Source organism: Anolis sagrei, chromosome 1, assembly GCF_037176765.1.
Source record: "Anolis sagrei isolate rAnoSag1 chromosome 1, rAnoSag1.mat, whole genome shotgun sequence".
Taxonomy (NCBI): domain Eukaryota; kingdom Metazoa; phylum Chordata; class Lepidosauria; order Squamata; family Dactyloidae; genus Anolis; species Anolis sagrei.
Window position 1 is genome coordinate 248067707 of NC_090021.1, and position 24181 is coordinate 248091887.

Consider the following 24181-nt stretch of genomic DNA (forward strand, 5'->3'; position numbering starts at 1 on the left):
AGCACCTAGTAAGCAAGACTATCACAATAAAGATTCAGAGGAACACCAATTTCTTTTTTATGTTAGTGATAGTGAAGCATCTTCAAGGACAGGGAGTTCCAGAAGCAACAGGGATGAAGATACCATGTGGAGCAAGAAGGAAAGATTCAAGTAATGGACCTTTTTGAAACAAATGACCAATCAAGGATACAGAGGCAGCTTTTGGCCTGTTCAAAAGCAAATCTTTACAAATCTTCTGCCAGTCCCTATATTTTTTATCTTGAATATGAATAAGTAATAGATATATGGCAATACTGAGAGGGATGGTCTGGTGTGTGTGAAAATTACAAGATTTATTGTGAAATAATGTCATATCACCAGTGTAATTAGAGTACTTTGTAAAATAATTCATTTTTATGATTGGACTTCAGACAGTACCAAGAGCACATGAATATCTTCTTAAGTAAAAAAGCAATCTATTAAATACTGCTAATGTAAATTCTAGACTCTGGACTCTTTATGTGCCTATGAGCAATATCATATGAATGGGTGTCAAGTATGTTAAATTAGACTTCTGCTTGATTATTTTGCTCCGAAGACACTGAAGGTCAGTGTACACAAACAGCTGCTACATCAAAATCTGTGTAATTGTTCCCCAAAGCAAATGTTTATATGTAGCAAGGCAGTAATAACAACAGCAGCAGCAAAAAAAAAAAAAAAAACCTTCTACATTATAGTGTCATGGACAATGCTCAATCTAGGAAGCTATTATGTGGAACCAGCTTGCTGTGATAAGGCAGAACTCACAAGGACTCCATTCAGTGCTCATTTTATTTATATCAGTTGAAAAACACTAATTTAATCTTCTGATATATGATTTTCATTTCAATGCCACAGTAAATTTGAACAGAGCAAACAGACAGAAAATGACCCAATGGACCACTTACAATGGCTGTGTTTCTTTGTATAGGATACAGTAGATTCAACCAGCTTCACTCCCTGCCAGGCAACCCACTACCAAAGCAAACAAGCTCAGTGTTGGCTTTTTGTTTTCATGGTTGGTTGTTCAACAGGGAATGAAGCTGGTTGAATCTACCAACCCAACTGTGCTGCAGAGCCAGTTGCAATCTTGATACCATCACATAATTAAAAGAGCCATACTATCAAGTCAAATCCTCTGATCAAAGACAGGATCATTTATCTGCTTTTTCTGTTGCAAATAAGCTTGAGTATTCTTCATCAAAACGGGCCAAAGAACAATGAACAAATCCCACTTGCATGGCTGTGTTTGTTGTAGCAAAACAAACCTTTGCGATACCTTAAAGCAGACATGGGCAAACTTTGGGTCTCCAGGTATTTTGGACTTCAAGTCCCACAATTCCTTACAGCCAGTAGGATGTTGGGTATTGTGCAAGTTGAAGTCCAAACCACCTGGAGAGCCAAAGTTTGCCCATGCCTTTTTAAAGACTGGCAAATGTGTTACTCGATGAAGTCTCGTGTAATATATTCCAATTTGTCGATGCTCTTGACAAATGGAGCCCCTGGTGGCGCAGTGGGTTAAACCCCTGCACCGGCAGGACTAAAGACCAGCAGGTCACAGGTTCAAATCCGAGGAGCACGGATGAGCTTCCTCTATCAGCTCCAGCTCCTCATGTGAGAAGCCTCCCATAAGGATGATAAAACATCAAAACATCCGTCCGTCCCCTGGGCAACGTCCTTTCAGGTGGCCAATTCTCTCACACCAGAACCGACTTGCAGTTTCTCAAGTCACTCCTGACACAACAAAAAAATACTCTTGACTGTTATTTTCAACTATCAAGTAGGCAGAAAGAGGAAGGTTATAAATCTTGAAGCGGGGGGGGGGGGGGGCTTGGACAAAAAGCATCTTTTCCAAACTCTGCAATGAAAAACAGCAACACTGATGGAAAGTGTCCATAGAGAGAAGTAGGGGTCATGCAGTCTTTCAGATGTCATGGGGTTGCATCAACCAGCATTCTTCTTCACTTTCTGTGCCAACTAGAGCTGATGTTAGCTAGAATCTAATAAGACCTGGGCAGCAGCATTATTTACATTCCTCCACTAATAAATAGAAATCCACCATGGTGTAATGGTTTGAATGTTGGATTACAATTCTGGAGGCCAGGACTGGATTCCTTACTCAGCCATTGAAACCCACTCAGAGATCTTGGATGGATGTCACAGAAATTCTGATGATAAGTTTGGCTTAGGACCATCATAAGTCAGTAACAACTTCAATCATTAGTTAATACATTTAAAGAAGAGTCTGCTTCATTGTGTATCTACACCTGTGATTGTCATTCTCTAAAACTGTTGGGGACTACAGAATTAAGATTACAGTTGTTGCCATAGAGTTATAACAAGCTGATATAAACCAGTAGAAATCCCCAGCTGCCTTTTGAAAATAAACACATAAGTCTGCTTGAGCCTCTTGGATTGGTCAGTGCATAAATTAAATACAGCTTAAAAGTGTTGGTAATATTACCAGCTAAAGAGCAGCAAGACACACATAATCCTTTCTTTTGCCTTATTATCACTACAGTTATTATTAGCAGGAATTTTGTGGGAAATAAAATTATGAACCTTGGTATCTCAATCTCTTCAGATATAATAGCATGCTGGGGGGATAGGGGCAGCTGCTAATAAGGCAGTCTCTTGTGACTGTGTATGTGGTACATCCAAGCACATGCAATGAAAACCACAAACTACAAGAATTTGTTCTACAGGTAAAGTGAAACTTTTCCAAACATACTAATTGAACATTTAGGTAACACCAGCAGGAATAGACAAGTTGGAGTAAGGGCCCTTCCGCCCAGCCCTGTATCCCAGAATATCAAGGCAGAAAATCCCACATTATCTGAGTGTGGACTCAGATAACCCAGTTCAAAGCAGATATTGTGGGATTTTCTGCCTTGATATTCTGGGATATAGGGCTGTGTGGAAGGGCCCTAAGAAATGCAATTGCTGAAACAAATACTGGGAAGGGTGGGTGGGCCGGTGAACTCACTTTTCTCTCTGCCTGCCCCCTTTCCTTGGTGTTGCAGGACTTGACTCTGCTCGCAGCCTAGTCAAGCCCCATAGCGCCAAAAGAGCAGTTACTCCCTTAATTCACTAGCCTGGGTGAGTGAACTAAGTGTGTGATTATTATGCGGGGAAAGGCAAAATACCAATTTTGTCTTCCCTAAAAGGGACTTGCTTATGCGATGAACTACGGCAATAGCTCATTAATTAAAACCATGCCAATTTAGTTTCAGTTTTGTTTAATTGCATTTATCACTTAGTTTGAGGAATGTCTTCTGGTACAGGAGTTTTCCAAATTACTCTGAGCTGGACTGGTTGACAAATAGTATCTTTTGTTTCTGCTTCAATGAAATTCATAAGTTATTGCATTTAGAAATGAGCAGAATCTACTAGGTAATAATTCTATTTGCTCTGTTGTGTCAAAATATTATTGTAAACTGTTAAGAAAGAGACTATCAATAATTTGCTTTATTAAAACTCATATAATAAATAATACCCAACCATCCAAGTTTTTAGTGGAAGTTTCCTATAGTAATCCCAGTATAGCAATCAATTGATTTATTATCTCTATTGCTGATATATGTTTTAAGTGCTCACAATATTTTCTTTTTTTCCACCAGCCTTGCTTTTCTATTGGACATTAGCTTTTATAACGAAAACAATAAAATTTGTAAAGTTTTGTGACAACAAGATTGGACCTCCACAGCTTCGATTTTGCCTTACAGGGCTTTTAGTACTTCTTTATGGAATGTTGCTACTAGTAGAAATTAATGTCATCAGAGTAAGGGTAAGTTATTAGGGCTGGGCGGTTTCGTTTCGTTAATTCGTAATTCGTTAATAATTCGTTAATTTTTTCAATTACAAAACGATAACGAACCATTCTAGAGCAATTATTAAAAAAACGAATTTTCAAAAACGTTTTGTAAATGCTTCGTATTTCGATATTGTATTCGTTTCGTTATTGTTTTGAGGTCGTTTCGTTATTATTTCCGCATGTCTGGGCCAGTTTTATGGTTTAATTAGTGAAAAAAAATTATAATATCACACCAACAGTCAACAACAGAGGGAGAGGGAAGCTTCAGAAGGTTTTGGAGGTTTTTTAGCGTATTTCACGGTCGCGTCCGCCATTAACAAATCGATTCGTTATTGTTTCGGAAATCAATTCGTTAATTTTTTACCATTTACGAAATTTCGTAAATATCGAACTTTTTAAAAGGAAAATTTTGTAATTATTTTAAATATCGAAACAAAAAAACCCCCCAAATACAAATCGATTTTAGAAACAATTTTTTCCGTTGTTACCCAGGCCTATAAGTTATATTTCCTGCCAATTCTTTCTTTGAAACTTACATTTGAAATAATCTTTGAAAATATACATGTAAATTGAAATATCTAAATGTGTGCCTCATAGTACAATCCTATACATGTTTACTCAAAACAAGTCCTAGTATTTTCAGTCAAACAATCCGAGGCAAGTATGTATATGCCGGCTGCCTAAATTATGTAAACTGGTGGCACAAATGTATAGTTGTCTATTCAGAAGTAATCCATTGGGTCTAACAAAATCCTATCGAGTTTGCATTTAGATGTGGAAAGGGGTCCTTTCCTAGGATTCCTAAGAACAAAAGTTAACTTTAAAAAATGGGAAAAGTTATCACTGGAACTCTATTAGCACAGTGCTTTTCTTTCTTATTGTTACATTGAGTTTAGACCATTGTTATTAATTACAGTGTAGGCACTTGTTAATACCTCTGTTATTTCCTTACATAAATTGTATCAAATCCTGCATCGAGGCTATAGAAAGTAACATTACTTTCTATAAGCTGTGGTGGTACAATTGGTTAAATCCTTGTGCTGAAGGTTGGCAGTTCAAATCCGCAGGGCAGGGTGAGCTCCCACTGTTAGCTCTAGCTCCTTCCAACCTAGTAGTTCGAAAACATGCAACTTTGACTAGATAAATAGGTACTGCTTCAGCAGGACAAGGCAAAAAGACACTCCAGGGAGTCTTGCCAGCCACACGACCAGGAGGTGCCAACATAGGCTCCTCGGCTTGAAAATGGAGAAAAAGCACCTCCCCCAGAGCCAGAGATGAGCACTGCATCCAGAAGCCAGAAATGAAAAGAGAAGCCTTTTCCTTTGTTTGTGTTTATGTCTCATTGTATGTGATTGTGAGGCATTGAATGTTTGCCTATGTCTGCTGTAAATGCTATAATCTGCTCTGAATTTCATAAGGGAGAAGGGCGAAATATAAATAAAGTGTATATTATTACTTTCACAAGTAGCAACACAACAAATTTGATCAGAACCTTGGAAACCTTTTGATACATACAGTTGTATAACCCCCATTCTGCAAAATTTCATGGATGCAAAGCCCATGGATCTGGAGGGCCCACTCTATTTTTAAAAAATAGAAATCCAGACCAGTATATGCATTTTGAGTGATAAACCGACAGATGCAATTCCAGTTTACTCTGCTCCCATTTCATATGAGCACAACAATAGTTAATATGTATAAGAAAATAATATTAAATTGAGGTCAATGCAGAAAGATACTGCTCATGGTTACTGATTTTTATTGTCATCATTATTTCTCAAGCTCACTGTCAAAAACCAGTTTGTGAATAGGCAGGGACTGTGCTGATATATGGGTCATGTGGAAAGATAATCCTTCTCAAAAACCTTACTGATTTTCGCACCTCGAGAAAGTGAGGTTGGGGAACAAGTTAAAATAAAGAATTAATTTCTTTGGTCTGCAACCCAGTATTTTAAGTAGTTAAAACTGCCTTGGTCTCTGTATAGAAAGATAGCATCAAATTCCTATAAGTGGTGTTTAACAAACTCAGAATGTTCTGTAGTCAGACTAAATGAATACTGGTATTATTTAGTATCACTTGCAGGTCTTATGACTTTTGTTTCTTAACTATGGAAACTACTAAGACAAAGCAAACTTCAGATTGAATGTTGGGTCATTTCAGTAATGCAAAGAGGAATTTCTATTGTATTGGAAGCCCTTCTAAATGTGCCCCTTAATCATCATGGTTTTATAACCACCCTGGAAAAGGTAATCACTCATATTATGATGCTGTGTTAATGTGCTTCCTTTTGTTTTTTTGTGGATTGTAGAGATACGTGTTTTTCAAAAAGCCTAAAGAGGTGAAGCCCCCTGAGGATCTTCAGGATCTTGGAGTTAGGTTCTTGCAACCTTTTGTGAATCTGCTGTCCAAAGGAACATACTGGTGGATGAATACATTCATTAGAACAGCCCACAAGAAGCCCATAGACTTGAAAGCCATAGGCAAGCTGCCTATTGCAATGAGAGCATTGACAAATTACATGCTCCTCAATGAAGCATTTAAAGCACAAAAGGTATGGTTTTAGAAGAAATTGATTGCATGGGGATGTGTTTCTTTCTTTAAGAATTTTCCTTCAAAATAAAATAATATAAAATAATTCTAAGCCAGTCAATTTTATACTGAGAGTTGGATTGCTTTCAGTTGAGTTCCTCTTGTCTGGAAGAAGGGGGTGAGAGCAGTTTTACCTCATTACCACATCTATTTGCAACCTTAGCACCAGGGGTGGCTCAACCCATTACGCAAAGTAAGCATTTGCAGTATAGTTGATTTTGCCCAGGGGTGCTCTTGAGGCACTCTTGGGGGAAAATAGACTTGACATATGTGAGTTGTAGTTACTGGGATGTATAGTTCACCTAAAATCAAAGAGCATTCTGAACTCCACCAATGATGGAATTGAACCAAATATGGCACACAGAACTCCCACGACAAACAGAAAATATATATCAGTGATTGGCTGGGGGGGGGGGGGGTGCAACATACTGTTTGCTTACCGTTGAAAATTACCTAGGGCCGCCTCTGCTTAGCACTGCCACCCACACTTCTCTAAAATGATCCTCCCGGGAACACCATTGGAGAGGACCCTGAGAACTGCAAGGATTAATGGTATATTGGTATTTTTAAAAAAATCACAACCCTGCTTTACTTCTCCAGTGGTATGTTTCTGCAGGGTCCCACTTCCCTCTGCCATAGAAGCCTTGTATTTGTGGATGGGCAAAACCTACCATCATGGGCACTAAAACACTCGTGTGGCCACTGACACTTCCTAAGTATTTCTTCGGACAACAAATATCACATTGCCTCTTGCAGATTTTAAAAGTGGCTGGTGTTTGAATCGGTCTCTACAGAGAAAGGCGCACAGATAAGGGGAACAGAACTGCTCTTAAGTTGAACATCCCAAGGCTCAGTCCTTTATGTAGTTTTAGTGACATATTAGATCAGATAAAGGTTAGGATGCAGTCCATATCACGTTGCTTCTCCCTCTCCCAAGGTCATTTTAGGAGCCATTTACTCATTGTGCATTTCTCCCTTTTTGCTCTATATTATTTGTTGCTGCTGGCAGAGGAAGATAACTGCAAATGTGTCACAGCATATATAAGTGGGGACCACCTGGTGACTTTCACCTCCTTGCAGTGAGTCCACTCCATTTTGTAGGAAATGTAAAGGAGCTGTTCATGGTGCAGACTTCTAACCCCAAAACAGATTCAGTCCTTTGGGTTCAGACTAAAACCCAAAAGAGATTACAGTTCAGTTGTTGTGAAAGACTACAGCTAGCAGAGATCACAGAAAAGATAGATAATTCCATACAAGATTTGTGTTTCTAGCAATAGGCCCATACTGAGAATAGATGCCATTCCTCCTAGCTGCAGCAGATTGGCAGATAAGAACACTAAGTTCTATCAGATGGGCTGAGGAACCAGCTTCATTTGACTCCTATGGTATCTCAGCTATTTTTATTCATATTGAGTTATTAGAAGACAAACACCGCTTTAAGAAGTGTGTTCATTTTCCTGTTTCCTTCCTCTTCTCCTTTGTATCAGGTTTTTCACATTGTAATCCTGAAGACAATACTGCCTGTTGATGGTAAAATTGGGTTGTGTTAATTATTATCACGATGATTTCCTACACAAATCATACTTGGATATCTAGGAGAGGAGGAAACAGTATTCTTCTTTGGTTTAGTGCTGGCTTAGTAGCTTATCCATATGAATGTTACATGTTTCTTAATTCCTTTTTGATATGGCATTTCTTCCATTGAATTCTTTATATTAACACTTGATTTGAAACATCTTGTGCAGAATACAGACACTCCATATCCACAAGGATCCAAGTCTATCTGGTGTGCCCTCTGCCATGCTTTTGGGAGACCTTTGATTCTAAGCAGCACCTTCCGGATCCTGGCAGATTTACTTGGATTTGCTGGTCCACTTTGTGTCTCTGGAATAGTTCACCATGTTGGGAAAGGAAACATCACCTTCCGTCCCCGGGTACTACTTTTATTTTATTTTATTTTTTTAAAAAACATGTTCCCCATCTTCCAACCAGAGACTTCTGAACTGGTTCAGAGGGCCAAAGGTTACAAAATTTCTACTTTTGGGAATCTCTAAAGTCACACAGAGGGTCAAAAAGGCCCATTTCCCAAACAAGACCAAGGTTTTTTTTTTCTCTATTGAATAGTGCAGGGGGAGGCTGTAACTCAATTAAAAGATTAAATTGTGTCAGGAAAAGGGTGACCTAGGAAAATCTATGGTAGAGATGGTCAGAGACCACAAACACAGTATTTTTGGAAGGACACATTTTACTCATACCTGTTCAAGACTGAGGGTGTGACAATTCTGGCCTAGTTTGGTTAATTTTTAGTTGTGTTCTGCTGTCTGCTGTAGCCTATTTTGGTTCTCAGAGAACAGGGCTGACAATTATTCCTTCTGTCATGTAGTGGGGGTGTGTGAGAGAGAATGAAAGAGGTAGAGAAGACAACATAGAGTTGGGTAATTGGCAGTAAACTCTGGGATGGGTGGAACCTGGAAAAACAGAAGAAGGAACAAATGAAAATAGATGGAGCAGAAAGAAAGGAAGTTGCTTTCTGTTGTAACGTGTTAATTGTGGGAAATGGCATGAAGATGGAGTAAGGGACAAACAGAAAGGAAAGAAATAAAAACAAAATGGCTGTGAGACAGGAATAAAGAGTTAAGGTGAAGATGGGAGATGGCTTTACAGTCCTGCAGTACAGCAAATCAAAATTTTGGTTTTGGCACTGCCTTTGTTTGGCTTGAGCTCCACCCCAAACAGCATGCAGCCTCCAAAAGATTATCCCCAAGCACATTCAGCACTCAATAGGAGTCACTTCTCCATACTTTATGTAGACTATAATAGGAATCCCTGCTTGACCAACCAGACGGTTTTGTGGGCCTTTGTATTCAAACTGAAAACAATGTGTGCTCTGCATTTATTATTAAAGGTTAACTGTAGCCCTCTTTTGCCATGGAAATCGTACCAAAATTTGATGGTTTGCTCTGCTGGCAAATTCAGCAGCTAATGCAACTAGGACCCCTGCTCCCCCAATTCAACCTGTGATTTCCTCAACATCAGCTCAGATTTGAGCTACATTTTTGGCTGTGATCCAATTAAATTATATACAATTAATACTATATTTTTTGTTATAATCTGTGGGAGGAAGGTATTTGTTCTGCAAATGTACAATTTCAAAATACATTTAAGGTTATGAATTTCTGAGAGCAAATTGCTTTTTATTGCTTGTTAACATAATACAGTCTTCTTTGAAATAGTTATATACTAGTCAATTTGCTCAAAGTGCTCTTACTACTGTCAATGAATTTGAATTTGCTGTTAATGGTTAGAAACCATACAAATGGGTATTCTATTATGTTGAAGTACAATTAAGCTAAATATGCTTTATCACTTCAGTTTTGTACATGGGAGCTTTTATGAACAACAGATCACTTGGAGCATGAATTCAATGTAGCATATATGAAGGAAATACAACAAAAAATGTTGACCAAGAACTTGTATCAGGAAATATAGCTACTACCAAGGAGCTACATCTTCCTATAAAATACTTCAAACCCATCCTTAGAGGCCAGGCAGCCCTACTAACATAGGGGTTTCCAAGGCACTGAGAAGCAGAGCAGTGAGTGCAGAACTGCACACCTGTCTCCCAACAGGGTTTTCTGACAGACAGATTATTTGTCACTGTCAGAAAAAGGGTGAGCACTTCTTCATTTATTGTGAATTTGTATATTGGTGGAAATTCCTAGCTTCAAAGATAGGTTTGGGGGGCACTGCCAGTTGTAGCACTGGTGCACTAATGTAACATTGCTCTCATATGCAATTTATCCTTCACATGATAACATTTTGAACTTTCAGTAGTATATGCATTCACTTATTGCATAAGAAAATATCTTGAGAGTGCTATATTTTACAAAGTTATAATGTAATGCAATATAATTTTATTTTTATTTATCGAGTCATCAGCAACCAGTCAATTATATTACATTTCTAACAGAACAAAGCAAACAAACAGACAAAATACAAAAATACAAAATACAGAATACAAAATTTGTGAGTTTGGTAATTGATTAGATGTCCTTTGACCAGTATCTGGCCACTTGGAGTGCTTCTGGTGTTGCTGCAAGAAGGTCCTCCATTGTGCATGTGGCAGGGCTCAGGTTGCATTGCAGCAGGTGGTCAGTGATTTGCTCCTCTCCACACTCACATGTTGAGGATTCCACTTTGTAGCCCCATTTCTGAAGGTTGGCTCTGCATCTTGTGGTGCCAGAGCACAGTCTGTTCAGCGCCTTCCAAGTCGCCCAGTCCTCTGTGTGCCCAGGGGGGAGTCTCTCATTTGGTATCAGCCATTGGTTGAGGTTCTGGGTTTGAGCCTGCCACTTTTGGACTCTCGCTTGCTGAGGTGTTCCAGCGAGTGTCTCTGTAGATCTTAGAAAACTATTTCTAGATTTAAGTTGTTGACGTGCTGGCTGAAACCCAAACAGGGGATGAGCTGGAGATGTCTCTGCCTTGGTCCTTTCACTATTGGCATGCAATATAATAATATGATATTATAATTATATATTATATGTAATATTATGAAAATATTGCAAAATAATGGTTTAGTACAATATAGTAATATATAATACTGATATTGTACTATGCTAATAATATAATATATTGTATGTATATGTATCTTGTAAGCTGCTCTGAGTCCCCTTTGGGGTGAGAAGGACGGCATATAAATGTCGAAAATAAATAAATAAATAAAGTTATGGCTTTTCAGAGCATTGTTCATATTCTGCACCTATAATTTATACTACAAACAAAGAAAGAAACCTGGACTGGTGACTGTAAGACTGTTTTGCAATCCAAACATGGAGGCAAAATAAAATGCATTAAATCTGAATTACACTTAGTGCAATTCTGCACATGTAACTCTCCACTAGAAGGAGGAGGAGGCAGTTTTTATTGATTTTGCCTCAGTGCTGCAATTTCCCATAAACAATTTTCCTATTTCCCACAGTAGCCGAAAGGGAAAAGAAGGAAGTGGCAAACATCACGTCTTCCCTTTCTCCAGTGGGAATTGTCAGTTAATCCAATTCAGTGCCAGAATCAGCTCTCTTAATTATTCTCTTTGGAAATAATAGCTCCTTGTTACATAAGGCATTACTTAGTATTCTATTCTTGGGACCATTCACTTCATCTAATTCAGGGATTCCCATGTTCCCTCATGGCCAGCAGTCTAACAACATCTGAAGGGCCTAGCCATTTGTTTTAAGAAAAATCAGTGTGCCATTCACATTATGATAAATATCAGTTGAGGCATAGATTTTGATTTCAATTTTCAGTATCATTTTTCTACATCATCTGATTCTCCCATTGAGAATTCTTCTTCCCGTGTATTAAAATGCACTTATCTGAATCATGCCACATTTAGTAGATTTGATATTTGACCTAGGGAAGGAATATAATTGAACACAATAAATAATAAAAGAACAGGCTACGCTCAAGAATTAAAAGTCTAATTCTCTCTTGACAGCAGAAATAGATTGTGAAATACAAAGGCTGCACTTGCTAGGGAAATGAATACATTGTGTGTGTGTGCTCACCAGCATATATGTGTGTGTGTGTATACATGTGTTTGTTTGTTTGTGTGTGTGTGTGTGTGTGTGTGTGTGTGTTTATCTGGTTTTTTCCTGGCATAAGGTCACAACATTTAAAATTTTAATCACATAGAAAATTGATAACATTATATATTATATACACAGAGAGACTATGTGAAAGGCAACTCAAATTGTATTAATTTTGTGTGGTCAAAGGCTTTCATGGCTGGAATCACAGGGTTGCTGTGAGATTCCTGAGCTATATGGCCATGCTCCAGAAGCATGCAATTGGCCACCTTTATTAGCATTGAATGGCCTTGTAGCTAACACCTCCCAACAAAGGATTCTCCCAGGCAGGAATCAGCCAGTTTTTGAAGCTGCAAGGCCATTCAATTCTAATCAAGGTAGCCAATTGCAACATTCACGCTTGCCTCAAACAGACAAAAGTTCTTTCTCCCACCCTGGACATTCCACAGATATGTAAATCTCAGTTGCCTAGTTTCCAACAGATTCCTCAACTTCTGAGGTTGCCTGCCATAGATGTGGCCAAATGTCAGCAGAGAATGCTTCTGGAACATGGCCTAGAGCCTGGAAAACTCATAGCAACCCACTATATTTATTTTAATTACTTTTAATTAATTAATTTTAATTTCAGTAAGAGTAAAACAGCTATAAATGAAAACATATAATGAATTGAATTAACATGGAGTGTTGGAATAGGTCTCTAAGGGACCAGGGTTCAAATCAGTTGAACTGATCTTGGGAAAGTCACATTATTTCAGCTTCAAAGGAAGGCATTTGCAAGCCTACTTTGAACCAATCTTGCCAAGATAACTCTAGAATAAGGTCACCATAATTTAGTGTCAACTTAAGGCAAGTGCAGATAAAAGCAAGAAAAAATTAACACTAACTTACTAATAAAACAAATTATAGCATTAAAATCTACTGAGTTTTTTTAAAAAAATTAAAAGCACATTTAAGAAAAAAGTACAGGTCCAGTCCTTTAAAAACCCCTTCTCTAAAGCTGGTCTAAGAATTCAAAAAAGTTACTTTTTAAAAGTAATTTTCTCCTGTGTCTTGTTGTAAAATAGCTTCTTACCATTCCAGAATTGGGAAAGTAATTTTTGATGTTACTTGTGCTGTATTATTTTTCCTTTACTATTAGCATTTTTAAAGAGGGGGGAAACAGAGTGGTGTATAATGGGGGTCCTATTAAAGGGAGTAGCACAGAATTTGAAAAAAATTCTATTCAGATATGTCTCTATGGATGTATTATCCAAATGTGGCACAGGTTCCATGGAGCTGAATGGAGCTTTGTGCTCCTCTCATCATCTTGGGTGTGTGTAGATGGGTGTGTGGCACTGGGTATGCTGAGCCACTTGATGGACCGAGAAAGTCCTATCCATCACATTCTCCCTTCCTCTTTGGTATTTAATGTACTTGCAACTTATGCCCAGCCAAAAAGAAAAGCTATGAAAAATGTGGCTCTCATGCACAACATATCTATTAAAGATCCCTTTCACAGTGTGTCGGTGCACCTATACAGGTGGGCTATTTGTACAGAAAAAAGTAAACAACTCTGGACCCTTATGGAAAGCCCTCATGTACAGGTGCTGGACTGTGTTCTTAAAATATGCACTCCAAAGGCTTTTTTTAAAGGAAGTGAGACACATCCTGAGGGATCTGCTCTTCTTGAGTGTATTATTCTCAAGGTTAGTCTTGAAACAGAAGTGAAATACAACCCCAATGTCATACCACATGCAGCCTCCTTAGTAGGGCTTTAGTGCTGAAGGAGTAAACATCAGGTGCTAGCTTCCATTCTCTAGTTGCTTTTAATTCTTCAAAGGAAGAAATACTTGATCATATTTTAGTCCAGATTACCTTTAAAGGTCAACTATTCAAAGGGCTTGTCTGTTTTTAGTTATAGCCATCTTTCTGTAATTATGGATTCAACCATCCATGCATCCTATAAAATCCTGGATGTTTTAGTTTGGTGATGGGTTCACATGTCTTTGTTAGATAGTTCAAGAGTGCGGACTTGCTCATTCTAAATGTCAAACTAGAAATTCCAGAATTTTATCAGATAGAGCCATGGCAATATCAAAGCACTATAATTTTGCTGTATAACAGTTTTCTGCTTTGATTGTGCCTAAAGCTAAATGTGGCATTCCTGAATTTTGTTTTAATACAGTACAACCTCCATATCAACAGTACCAATATCCATGCTTCCTTTATTCATATGAACCAAGTATGTCATCTCTAAGGATTTTCTAGGTCCTCCAGCTTCTCGATGGTATTCTTGGACTGGAAATTGTTTATTTTAGTAGGTTTTGCTATTACAATTTCATGAGTCTATGCAGCTGGATATAGAGGTTGTACTGTACTTCATTTTCTAAAGAAATTCGTCCCTGGCCCTAAATTTAGTTTAATACTTGACTATCCTCAATGTTCATCCTGATAATTAGTTTAATTCTTCAACTTTGATCTCCTGGTAGAGCTCCAAGCTTCCATTTCCTGTTGACTCAGCCCTGATAATTCAGAAGTCTCAGGAGGAGAAAATATCAACTTAAAACTAGTGTAATTTTACCTAATTGTCCTATGAAACAGTGGCTTGGTTTTAGCATGGCCTTCCATTACTTCCATGATTTTTCATAAACAGTAAATCAAGTGCTAAACCTCCATTAGAATTATATGACTTCAGTCTATCGGTCATGACTTGGTTAAGTGAATTTTCTTCCATATTTTTTTTTTAAAAAAACTGGAATGTAGAAACCCAAATGTCAGGAAACATTTCTACCCAGACTTTTTTCAGATATCCCTTGTGTGTGTGTGTGCATGAATGTGTGTAACATAGTGATTCAAATAATTCAATTCTGGACATTCACAGGACATTCAGTCCTGTGAAATTTGATCATCAGCATGAAATTGTAGAGCCCAGTGGTTTGCTCCTCCATCTTTTTAGGGGGTGAAAACTAGGTCAGACTTCAATAAGGAAAGCAATTGCAGTAAATTTGATTTTTAGCAAGAAACAAATGATATTGTTTTTATTTTGGAGCTATTTAACCTGCATCTGATGTAGTTTATGACAGAGATTATATCTGCCTCCTTTCCAATTCACTGACTGTTTATATTAGTTCAATAAAATGACTTTTTGACCTCCAATGTCTATATTGTCTTTGTAAGAATTGTTCAAAAGCAAATAAATTTTGAATGACTTTTTATTGTTGTTCTACAGACTAAAATACTTGGTGTTTTCTTCATTTCATCTCAAGAATTTCTGGCCAATGCTTATGTTCTGGCAGTCCTTCTTTTCTTTGCTCTTCTGCTTCAAAGAACATTTCTCCAAGCTTCATACTATGTTGCCATTGAAACAGGAATTAACCTGAGAGGAGCAATACAGGTACTTGGGATACTTAAGAATGTTTAGCTAAAGAACTGTGACATCTCAGCAGTTTTTGAAATAAATACTCACCTGCTTTTGACGCCCCCCCCCCCAAATCCAAAACAGACTAGTGAATAAATGAATAAACATACAGACAGTATACCTAAACATAAAGGGGCCCCCAATGGTGCAATGGGCTAAACCCTTGGGCCAGCAGGAATGAAGACCAACAGGTTGGAGGTTCGAATCTGGAGAGAGTGCAGATGAGCTCCCTCTGTCAGCTCCAGCTCTCCATGCGGGGACATGAGAGAAGCCTCCCACAAGGATGGTAAAACATCAAAATATCCAGGCGTCCCCTGGGCAACAGCCTTGCAGACAGCCAGTTCTCTAACACCAGAAGCAACTTGCATTTTATCAAGTCAGTCCTGAGACAAAAAAAGTATAGATAAAAATTGTATGGGCCTTACACCATACAGTACTTCAGTTGGTAGATGGGCAAAAGGTTGTGGTTTTTAAAAAAAGCTTGAAATGAATAGAGTTTGAATTAGTCACAACAAATCCCATTAATAAGTAAGTAGTTCTTGTGGGTTTTTTCGGGCTATATGGCCATGTTCTAGAGGCATTTCTCCTGACGTTTCGCCTGCATCTATGGCAGGCATCCTCAGAGGGTGAGGTCTGGAGCTGGGAAAAAGGGGGTTTATATATCTGTGGAAAGACCAGGGTGAGACAAAAGGCTACTGTAAGATGGGCTAGGTGTGAATCTTTTCAATTGACCACCTTGATTAGCATACAATGGGCTGACTGTGCCTGGAGCAAACTCTTAATGAAAAGTGATTAGATGTCCCTGCCTGTTTTTCTCTCTGTTGTTTTAATTTTAGAATTTTTTAAAATTGGTAGCCAAATTTTGTTCATTTTCATGGTTTCTTCCTTTCTGTTGAAATTGTCCACATGTTTGTGGATTTCAATGGCTTCTCTGTGTAGCCTGACATGGTGGTTGTGAGAGTGGTCCAGCATTTTTGTGTTCTCAAATAGAATGCTGTGTCCAGGTTGGTTCATCAGGTGCTCTGCTATGGCTGATTTCTCTGGTTGGAGTAGTCTGCAGTGCCTTTCATGTTCCTTGATGCGTGTCTGGGCGCTGCGTTTGGTGGTCCCTATGTAGACTTGTCCACAGCTGCATGGTATACGGTAGACTACCGTATACCATGCAGCTGTGGACAAGTCTACATAGGGACCACCAAACGCAGCGCCCAAACAAGAATCCAGGAACATGAAAGGCACTGCAGACTACTCCAACCAGAGAAATCAGCCATAGCAGAGCACCTGATGAACCAACCTGGACACAGCATTCTATTTGAGAACACAAAAATGCTGGACCACTCTCACAACCACCATGTCAGGCTACACAGAGAAGCCATTGAAATCCACAAACATGTGGACAATTTCAACAGAAAGGAAGAAACCATGAAAATGAACAAAATTTGGCTACCAATTTTAAAAAAATTCTAAAATTAAAACAACAGAGAGAAAAACAGGCAGGGACATCTAATCACTTTTCATTAAGAGTTTGCTCCAGGCACAGTCAGCCCATTGTATGCTAATCAAGGTGGTCAATTGAAAAGATTCACACCTAGCCCATCTTACAGTAGCCTTTTGTCTCACCCTGGTCTTTCCACAGATATATAAACCCCCTTTTTCCCAGCTCCAGACCTCACCCTCTGAGGATGCCTGCCATAGATGCAGGCGAAACGTCAGGAGAAATGCCTCTAGAACATGGCCATATAGCCCGAAAAAACCCACAAGAACTGAGTGATTCCGGCCATGAAAGCCTTCGACAATACAATAAGTAAGTATTTGTCTATGTTTGTAAAATAACAAAAATGATATAATAAAGAGAATTATTATGGTTCTACTGACATGTTCCAGGGGTTGGTGAAATGCAACCGTCCAGGTGTTAACTGGGTTGCCACTTCCTGTGTTCCTGGTGGTAAATGTCCTTTGATATACTCCATTCATCCTTTACCATAAATATTTGGTTAATTTAGTATATATGTTCATTAGCAATGCATTGATTTTCAGTGTCCTTGAGCTATGATTGAGAAATATCTCACATGTCATAAAAAGACGTCAACAAAAATTGCCTGAGCATATGAACAGCTATTTAGTCTATTAAAATAAGGCTCTTTTCCATATCGGCTTTTCTCAAAATAACTTACTCCTATAATTATGATCAGTGACCTCAACAGTTTATAAAAGGCTCCTGCACTACATGCAGTCAGTATTTGTGATCATTAAGTTTTGTCACAATATGTACTTCAGTCGATATGTGTCTCCAAACCCAAGCTCTGCATGCCAGTCGTCACATTTTCTCAAAAGAAAAAGTGGTTTTAAACAAGATATGCTTCATTCTGAAATTGAAATAGATTGTGCATGTGATTCTACAGAGTCTCTCCTTCGAGGGATTGGGTGGGTTGTAAATAAAGCATCATTATTATAATTATTTCTATAGTATTTTTGTGTTTTGGAAGCATTTATTGTGACATTATTATCAATTTGATCAGTTTTTCCTTTAAAAATGAGATGTGAAAGGAAATCACCTGCAAACACCAGTTCTCGCCTTTCTATGAAATAAAGCTTCATGATTTCATTCTAGACCAAAATTTACAATAAGATCATGCGCCTTTCAACTTCTAACATGTCCATGGGGGAAATGACTTCAGGTCAGATCTGTAACCTGGTTGCAATAGACACGAATCAGCTGATGTGGTTCTTCTTCCTTTGCCCTAACCTTTGGGCCATGCCAGTACAGGTAAGAAAATTAAGGGGAATCTTAGCTCAGGAAATTAAATGTGTCAGAAAAAATAAAGAGGGTGCACAAGCCAAAGACCAGGAAGCGGTATCTATAGAGGCTTTCCCATCTTCTGGCATCTTTGGAGGCTGTGCTCGGTTCTGGCCACAGGGGGGTGCTGTCACTCCATCTCCTTGCCAAAGAGCTTTCTTTGTTCGTATTTCTGATTGAAACGCTGTGCCTAAAATACATCCCACTTTAATGTCGTTCCTATTTATCTATTCACACATTTGTTTTCGAACTGCTAGGTACCATCTTGTTATGTCTCTCATTTCCTCTACTTTCAGCTGTAGTCTCTTTCTACTCATTGCCTCTGCCTTTTGAATGATTCACCAATCATTAGTAATAATACCTTTCCCCACCCCTGCTCCTAGGGGATGTAAGTAAACATGTCATTACGTTACCAAGAATACTTAGGTAATATTTGTGGGATTTTGTGACAGATTAGAAACTCAAGAATTGTTAAAGGCCAGGCAGTATATTAATCTGTATTTCAAATTGTTCTTAACACTGGATTTGCTATAAACTCTTACTCCTTTTCCCTCTACCCCCATGCCCATCTTCCATTTCAGATTATTGTAGGAATCCTTCTACTGTACTACCTCCTTGGAATCAGTGCCTTAATTGGAGCAGCAGTGATCATAGTGCTTGCACCTGTACAGTATTTTGTAGCCACAAAACTATCACAAGCTCAAAGAAGTACATTGGTAAGTAAGGTTATGCATATCTGAATTGTTTATTGCTATATATCCAGTTTATCATGTTCAGATTCCACATTTATGACCCCAAATTTCTTATAATATTGTTTTGTTAGAACCGATTAACTTTGTTTAGAATATAATAAATGAGTTCTAGAGCAAATGGTTTGAGTTTTGGACTAAGGCACTGATAGATCAGGATTCAAATCTCTGCTCAGTCAGGCTACTCACACTCTTTCAGCCTCAGAAGAATGCAAAGACAATGCCCTTTTAAACAAATCTTGCCAAGAAAACCCATAATAGTTTTGTCTTAAATCTATAAATTGGAAATTACTTGAAGGCACACATCAACAAGAGTAAATCAAGCCTGGACCTGACATGTTTCATTAGAAAAGACAATGATGCTTGGCAAGTTAGAAGCAGTAGAAGTCATCTCACCACCATACTCACAAATTTGCATTTCTGTTGCTATTCACAGATAGAGACTCCTTATAAAAGTCTGTTCCTAGGCACTACAGCATCACAAAAGCTTACATTAACAACTTTTTTCTCTCAGTTAGTCTTAAAGGTACAACATCCTTTTGTATATTTATCCAGACTAACAAGGTATTTTTTTGAACAACTTATACAAGTATGTTAAAAGGAAATCCCATTTGGCTAAGCAAGGCTTATTTATAGCTAAGGCATATTGTAGCCTTAATATTGTCGATTGCTATCTTCAAGAAACCTACTTGCACAGTGGAGGGCACACACATGACCAGCATGATGGAGGTGGGCAATCTCCTTTCTTTCTTTCTGGTCATGTGGGTGCCCCATACTGGCATCAGCCCAGGCTGTCTTGAAACCAGGAAGAAAAAAGGGAGATTGTCTGGTCATGTAAACAGTTCTGCCAATGTCAGAAAGGAGCGCCCCCATGAACAGGAAGAAGGAAAGGGGATTGCCCTCTCCCTCATGCTAGTCATGTGGGTACCCCATTCCGATAACACCAGAAGTCCCCACAGTTGCCAGGAAATCACACAGACATGATTGAGTTTTCAGACCTGACCTAGCTTCCCAGATTGCCCTGAAGCTATGGGATATTTGGAATTTCCAGCAAAGATGAGAATATTATCTGGCTTTGACCAAAGTGGGGCAAAGTCAATTTTAAGTAAAAAGAAGATATAGTTGTGCATTATGAAGAAGATAAACTTCAATTCAAGGTGAGTTTGAATTTATTTATTTATTTGCTAGTATAGACAATCCCTGACAGTGGAGTTTGCATGTAACATTTTGGGAAAATTGATATGAATGCTTTTGACCTTATTTCTGGACACATGGGGGGGGGGGGATGTGAAATGATGGACAGTAGGCATGAAGGAAAAATCCATTTGTAGAGTGGAATCCTCTCTTCCCTGCCTTTGCTAATCCTGACTACATCTCTAGTATTACAGTGTTATTTGACCCTATCCTCAACCTGAAAACATTGCATTGTTTTGATACATGTTACAATGACAATACAGAAAATCCTGCTATAAGTTATATCAGCATTGTTCCAGCCACCGTGAAGGCAGACAGAATGCTCAAAATTTATTATTATTTATTAACTTTATTTGCACCCCTCTACCATCTCCCCAAGGGACTCGGTGCGGCTTACATGAGGCCGAGCCCAAACACAACAATAGAAGCAACAAAACATCAATACAAGCAATTAAAAACATAGAAAATAAAATACACAACATTATCAAAAAATAAATAAAAGCAACAATAAAATGTTCAAAATGAAGTATATGCAGAATAGCTCTAGAGAATTTGCATTAGCATGCACCATTGAATAACAATGTGTGCTGTTGTCTGATAATAATACATAACTATTTTTGTTAATGATTCAGGAATATTCCAATGAAAGGCTAAAGAAAACAAATGAACTGCTTCGAGGCATAAAACTTCTTAAACTCTATGCCTGGGAGCACATCTTTCATAGCAGTGTGGAAGAAACACGACAAAAGGAAATGACCAGCCTCAGGGCTTTTGCTCTCTATACCTCCATATCAAGTACGTAATAATCTTATTTTTATTTCATTTTAAGCCATGCTTTCAGATGGTATCAGTATTGGGGATAGGAAATTGGTAGTTTCCAAGGGCCCTTCCACACAGCCCTATATCCCAGAATATCAAGACAGAAAATCCCACATTATCTGAGTGTGAACTCACATAACCCAGTTCAAAGTAGTTATTGTGGGATATTCTGCCTTGATATTTTGGGATATAGGGCTGTGTGGAAGGGCCCCAAGTCAAGGGAATTAATAGTGTGGTATGTTTTTAATTTTAATCTAGTTTATTTTTATTTATTTATTTTGGAATTGTATGTGTTTTAAGGCATTGAATAATTGCCTCTGTGTCAGCCACCTTGAGTCCCCTTCAGGGTAGAGAAAGGCAGGGTATAAATAGAGTAAATAAATAATAAATAAATAGTTCCCATATAGTCTATGAAGGTCAGACCCCATCTAAAAGTACTGTGTCCAGTTCTGGGTACGTCATTTTAAGAAGAATATAGACAAGTGGGAATGAGTTCAGAGAAGAACAGTGAAGGTGATGAGAGAACAAAATATATGAGGGAAGGTTAAAAGAGTTGGGCATGTTCAGCATGGTGAAGAGAAGGCAGAGTGGTGACATGATCACACTCTTTGAATACCTCAAGGGCTGCCACAAAGGGGGGGGGGGCGTTACGCTGCTGCCTCAGAAGATAGCTCTGGATGTAGTGTTTTTTAGGTTTCGATTGAACACTAGAAGTAACGTTTTAACAGTTCCTGTTGTGCTTTTCAAGTATCGTGACCACTTGCTAAGTAGGAGAATCTGAAGTGGGGCGGGGAGGGATAATTAAGCCAGGCAACACCCACCATAAAGCTAATAACATTTTCTGGAAATATACTGTGTCTACTTTATGAAGGATGTTTATTTTATGCAGTACTGTACAATTAAACTCAGAAGTTAATCCCGCTGAATTGAAAAGGGCATGAATTCCCAGGTAAATAAATACTGTAAATAAATAAATACTGTTTAAGATACAAGATAGACAGGTCTAATAAAAGTTCTGTAAATTTAGAGTAACTTTTCAGCTAAAATTGGTTTCGTGATTTATTTTATTATTGTGAACTCCATGGAAATGTCTGTTAAAATAAAGCATGAGTTTCAAGAACACTGTGACAAACACAAGTTTTTAAACAAATTATTTCAACTTCAGTTATTTGAAAATCGCTTATTTGCACATTGAGACTTTATTCTGAAACAAAGGGCACTTCTACACAGGCATATAACCCAGAATATCAAGGCAGATAATACACAATATCTGCTTTGAACTGGGTTATCTGAGTCCACACTGCCATATGATCCAGTTCAATGTGGATATTATGGAAGGGTGTGTTGAAAGGCCTCAGTCCCATCACCATCATAGGCTCACTTGGTGGGGACACAAGACAGAGCCTTCTCAGCAGCTGTTCCCACTTTCTAAAACCTCCTAGGCTATTATTAATTATTATTATTATTATTATTAAACTTTATTTGTACCCCGCTAGCATCTCCCGAAGGACTCGATGCGGCTTACAAAGGCCAAGGCTAGGCTGACCCCCTTCCTGCTTTCCTTTCATCAGCAGGCAAATACCTTTTTGCTTAAGCAAGCTTCTAATATTTAAGAAGGAAGGCTTTTCTTGGGATGTGTGCTTTATTTATGTTTTAACATTTGTATGTTTGATCAATGATTGTATACTTTTAAGAGAGTTTTCATTGTTTTGTTTTGTTTTTACTTTTTATTATTAAAGTTTCTTTATTGATTCTCTTTAGGAGCCACCTTTGATCCTATTCTGGGAAATAGGTGCCACACCAGTCAAATAAATAAATACATTTATGTATAATTCTAAAAAGCAATTTCTGTGAAAAGCATGGAGCTGTTCTCAGAGCCTTGGAGGAAAAAATTAAGCAATCCAACTGCTATTAATGTGTGATCTTGGCAGCAAGTAGGAAAATAGCAGCAGGCAATTCCGCTTTCCTATCCTTTTTCTTTTTAGGTCAGAACAAAGTTTAAACACTTAGAAACAGTACATGCATATGGTCTTCTTTGTATTAAGGGCCTTAAATTGTGAAGGATAGATGCATTATTTATAGGATGCAAAGTTTTCAATCACATAACAACATGAAGTCATTGACCTTCTTGTCATTGAGTTGTAAAGACACTTCCTGAAGCCTTAAGCATCTAATTTATTGGCATCTAAATTGGGAAAATCACTGGAGAAAATGTGGTTTTGTGTTATTCCAGAAACTGATAAAATACAGACTATATGTATGCATTTGCCTTCCTTTCAAATGTATATATAGAATGGTAGACATAATTTTTGTTTCACTTATAAATGCACTTGAATTGTAAATGTTGATGTACAAGTTATAGCAGTTTCACATTTAGGACTTCATCATATTGAGCCAGAGAAGCCAGAGCACAGAGGGGGAATCATGGGGCAGCATCAGGCTGTGTTCCCTACTCCTTGTGGGTCAACGGCGGCCATGGTATCTCTTCCCTCAACATTTCCCTGCTGCCTACTGCTTCCTCTTCGCCTCCTCCAGCTTTCTTGAATGAGGAATCGGATGTACACCCAACTCCTCTTTCTCTGCACTGCCAGCACAGAGTCCCAGAGAGCCCTGCTGGAAGTAGCCCTGCATCATGTGATGGACTCTTGAAGACTCTGTGCCAGCAGCATGCCGGCAACGCAGAGAAGTGAGGAGAGTCACTTCTAGGCCTCAATGTCATGAGGTCCTGAGTGTATGTGTCACCGTGATCACCTTTTCATGTGGCAACCCTCAAGAAACTCACAGTAAAACAAAATTGCTCAATGGCAGGAGTTTAAAAATGCAGAAATTAAAAGATGCACAAAGATTGTATTGCAAAATAGCAAATATTATGGTAGAACTTTGTAATATCAAACCATTAGAATCATGCAGATAACTAATTGTGGATGGTTACCAGCACTGGCAGGGAACTGACATGCTTTGTCCCTGCAATGCTGCTAGAGTTGACCATATGGCAGGGCTGCTGGATGCTTGGTACCCGAGCGTGATATTCTACACAGGTCCTGAAAAAGTATCTGCTCACCCAGTGGTGAAGGCAACCAAGGAGGGAGACTGACCGGCCAAGGGAGGATCCTAAAGAGATGCAGCTTGAAATATTTTGATTACATAGTAGGGAGCTTGTTAGAGTGTTCAATAATAGGATTTCCATAATATATTTTTAAACTTTGTTTTGAAAAGAGGCA

General features: G+C 38.4%; 1 protein-coding gene across 3 annotated transcripts in view; it reads left to right on the plus strand.

Moving 5' to 3' along the window:
- ABCC8 (ATP binding cassette subfamily C member 8) overlaps positions 1–24181 on the plus strand; it is a 96027-nt gene that overhangs the window by 17152 nt on the left and 54694 nt on the right. For all 3 annotated transcript variants that reach the window (XM_067462631.1, XM_067462630.1, XM_060767901.2), the window contains exons 4-10: positions 3639–3805; positions 6142–6384; positions 8168–8356; positions 15216–15380; positions 18013–18168; positions 18780–18914; positions 20774–20936. In XM_067462631.1, coding sequence (XP_067318732.1) covers positions 3639–3805; positions 6142–6384; positions 8168–8356; positions 15216–15380; positions 18013–18168; positions 18780–18914; positions 20774–20936 — 1218 coding nt within the window. The remainder of the gene's footprint in view (positions 1–3638; positions 3806–6141; positions 6385–8167; positions 8357–15215; positions 15381–18012; positions 18169–18779; positions 18915–20773; positions 20937–24181) is intronic.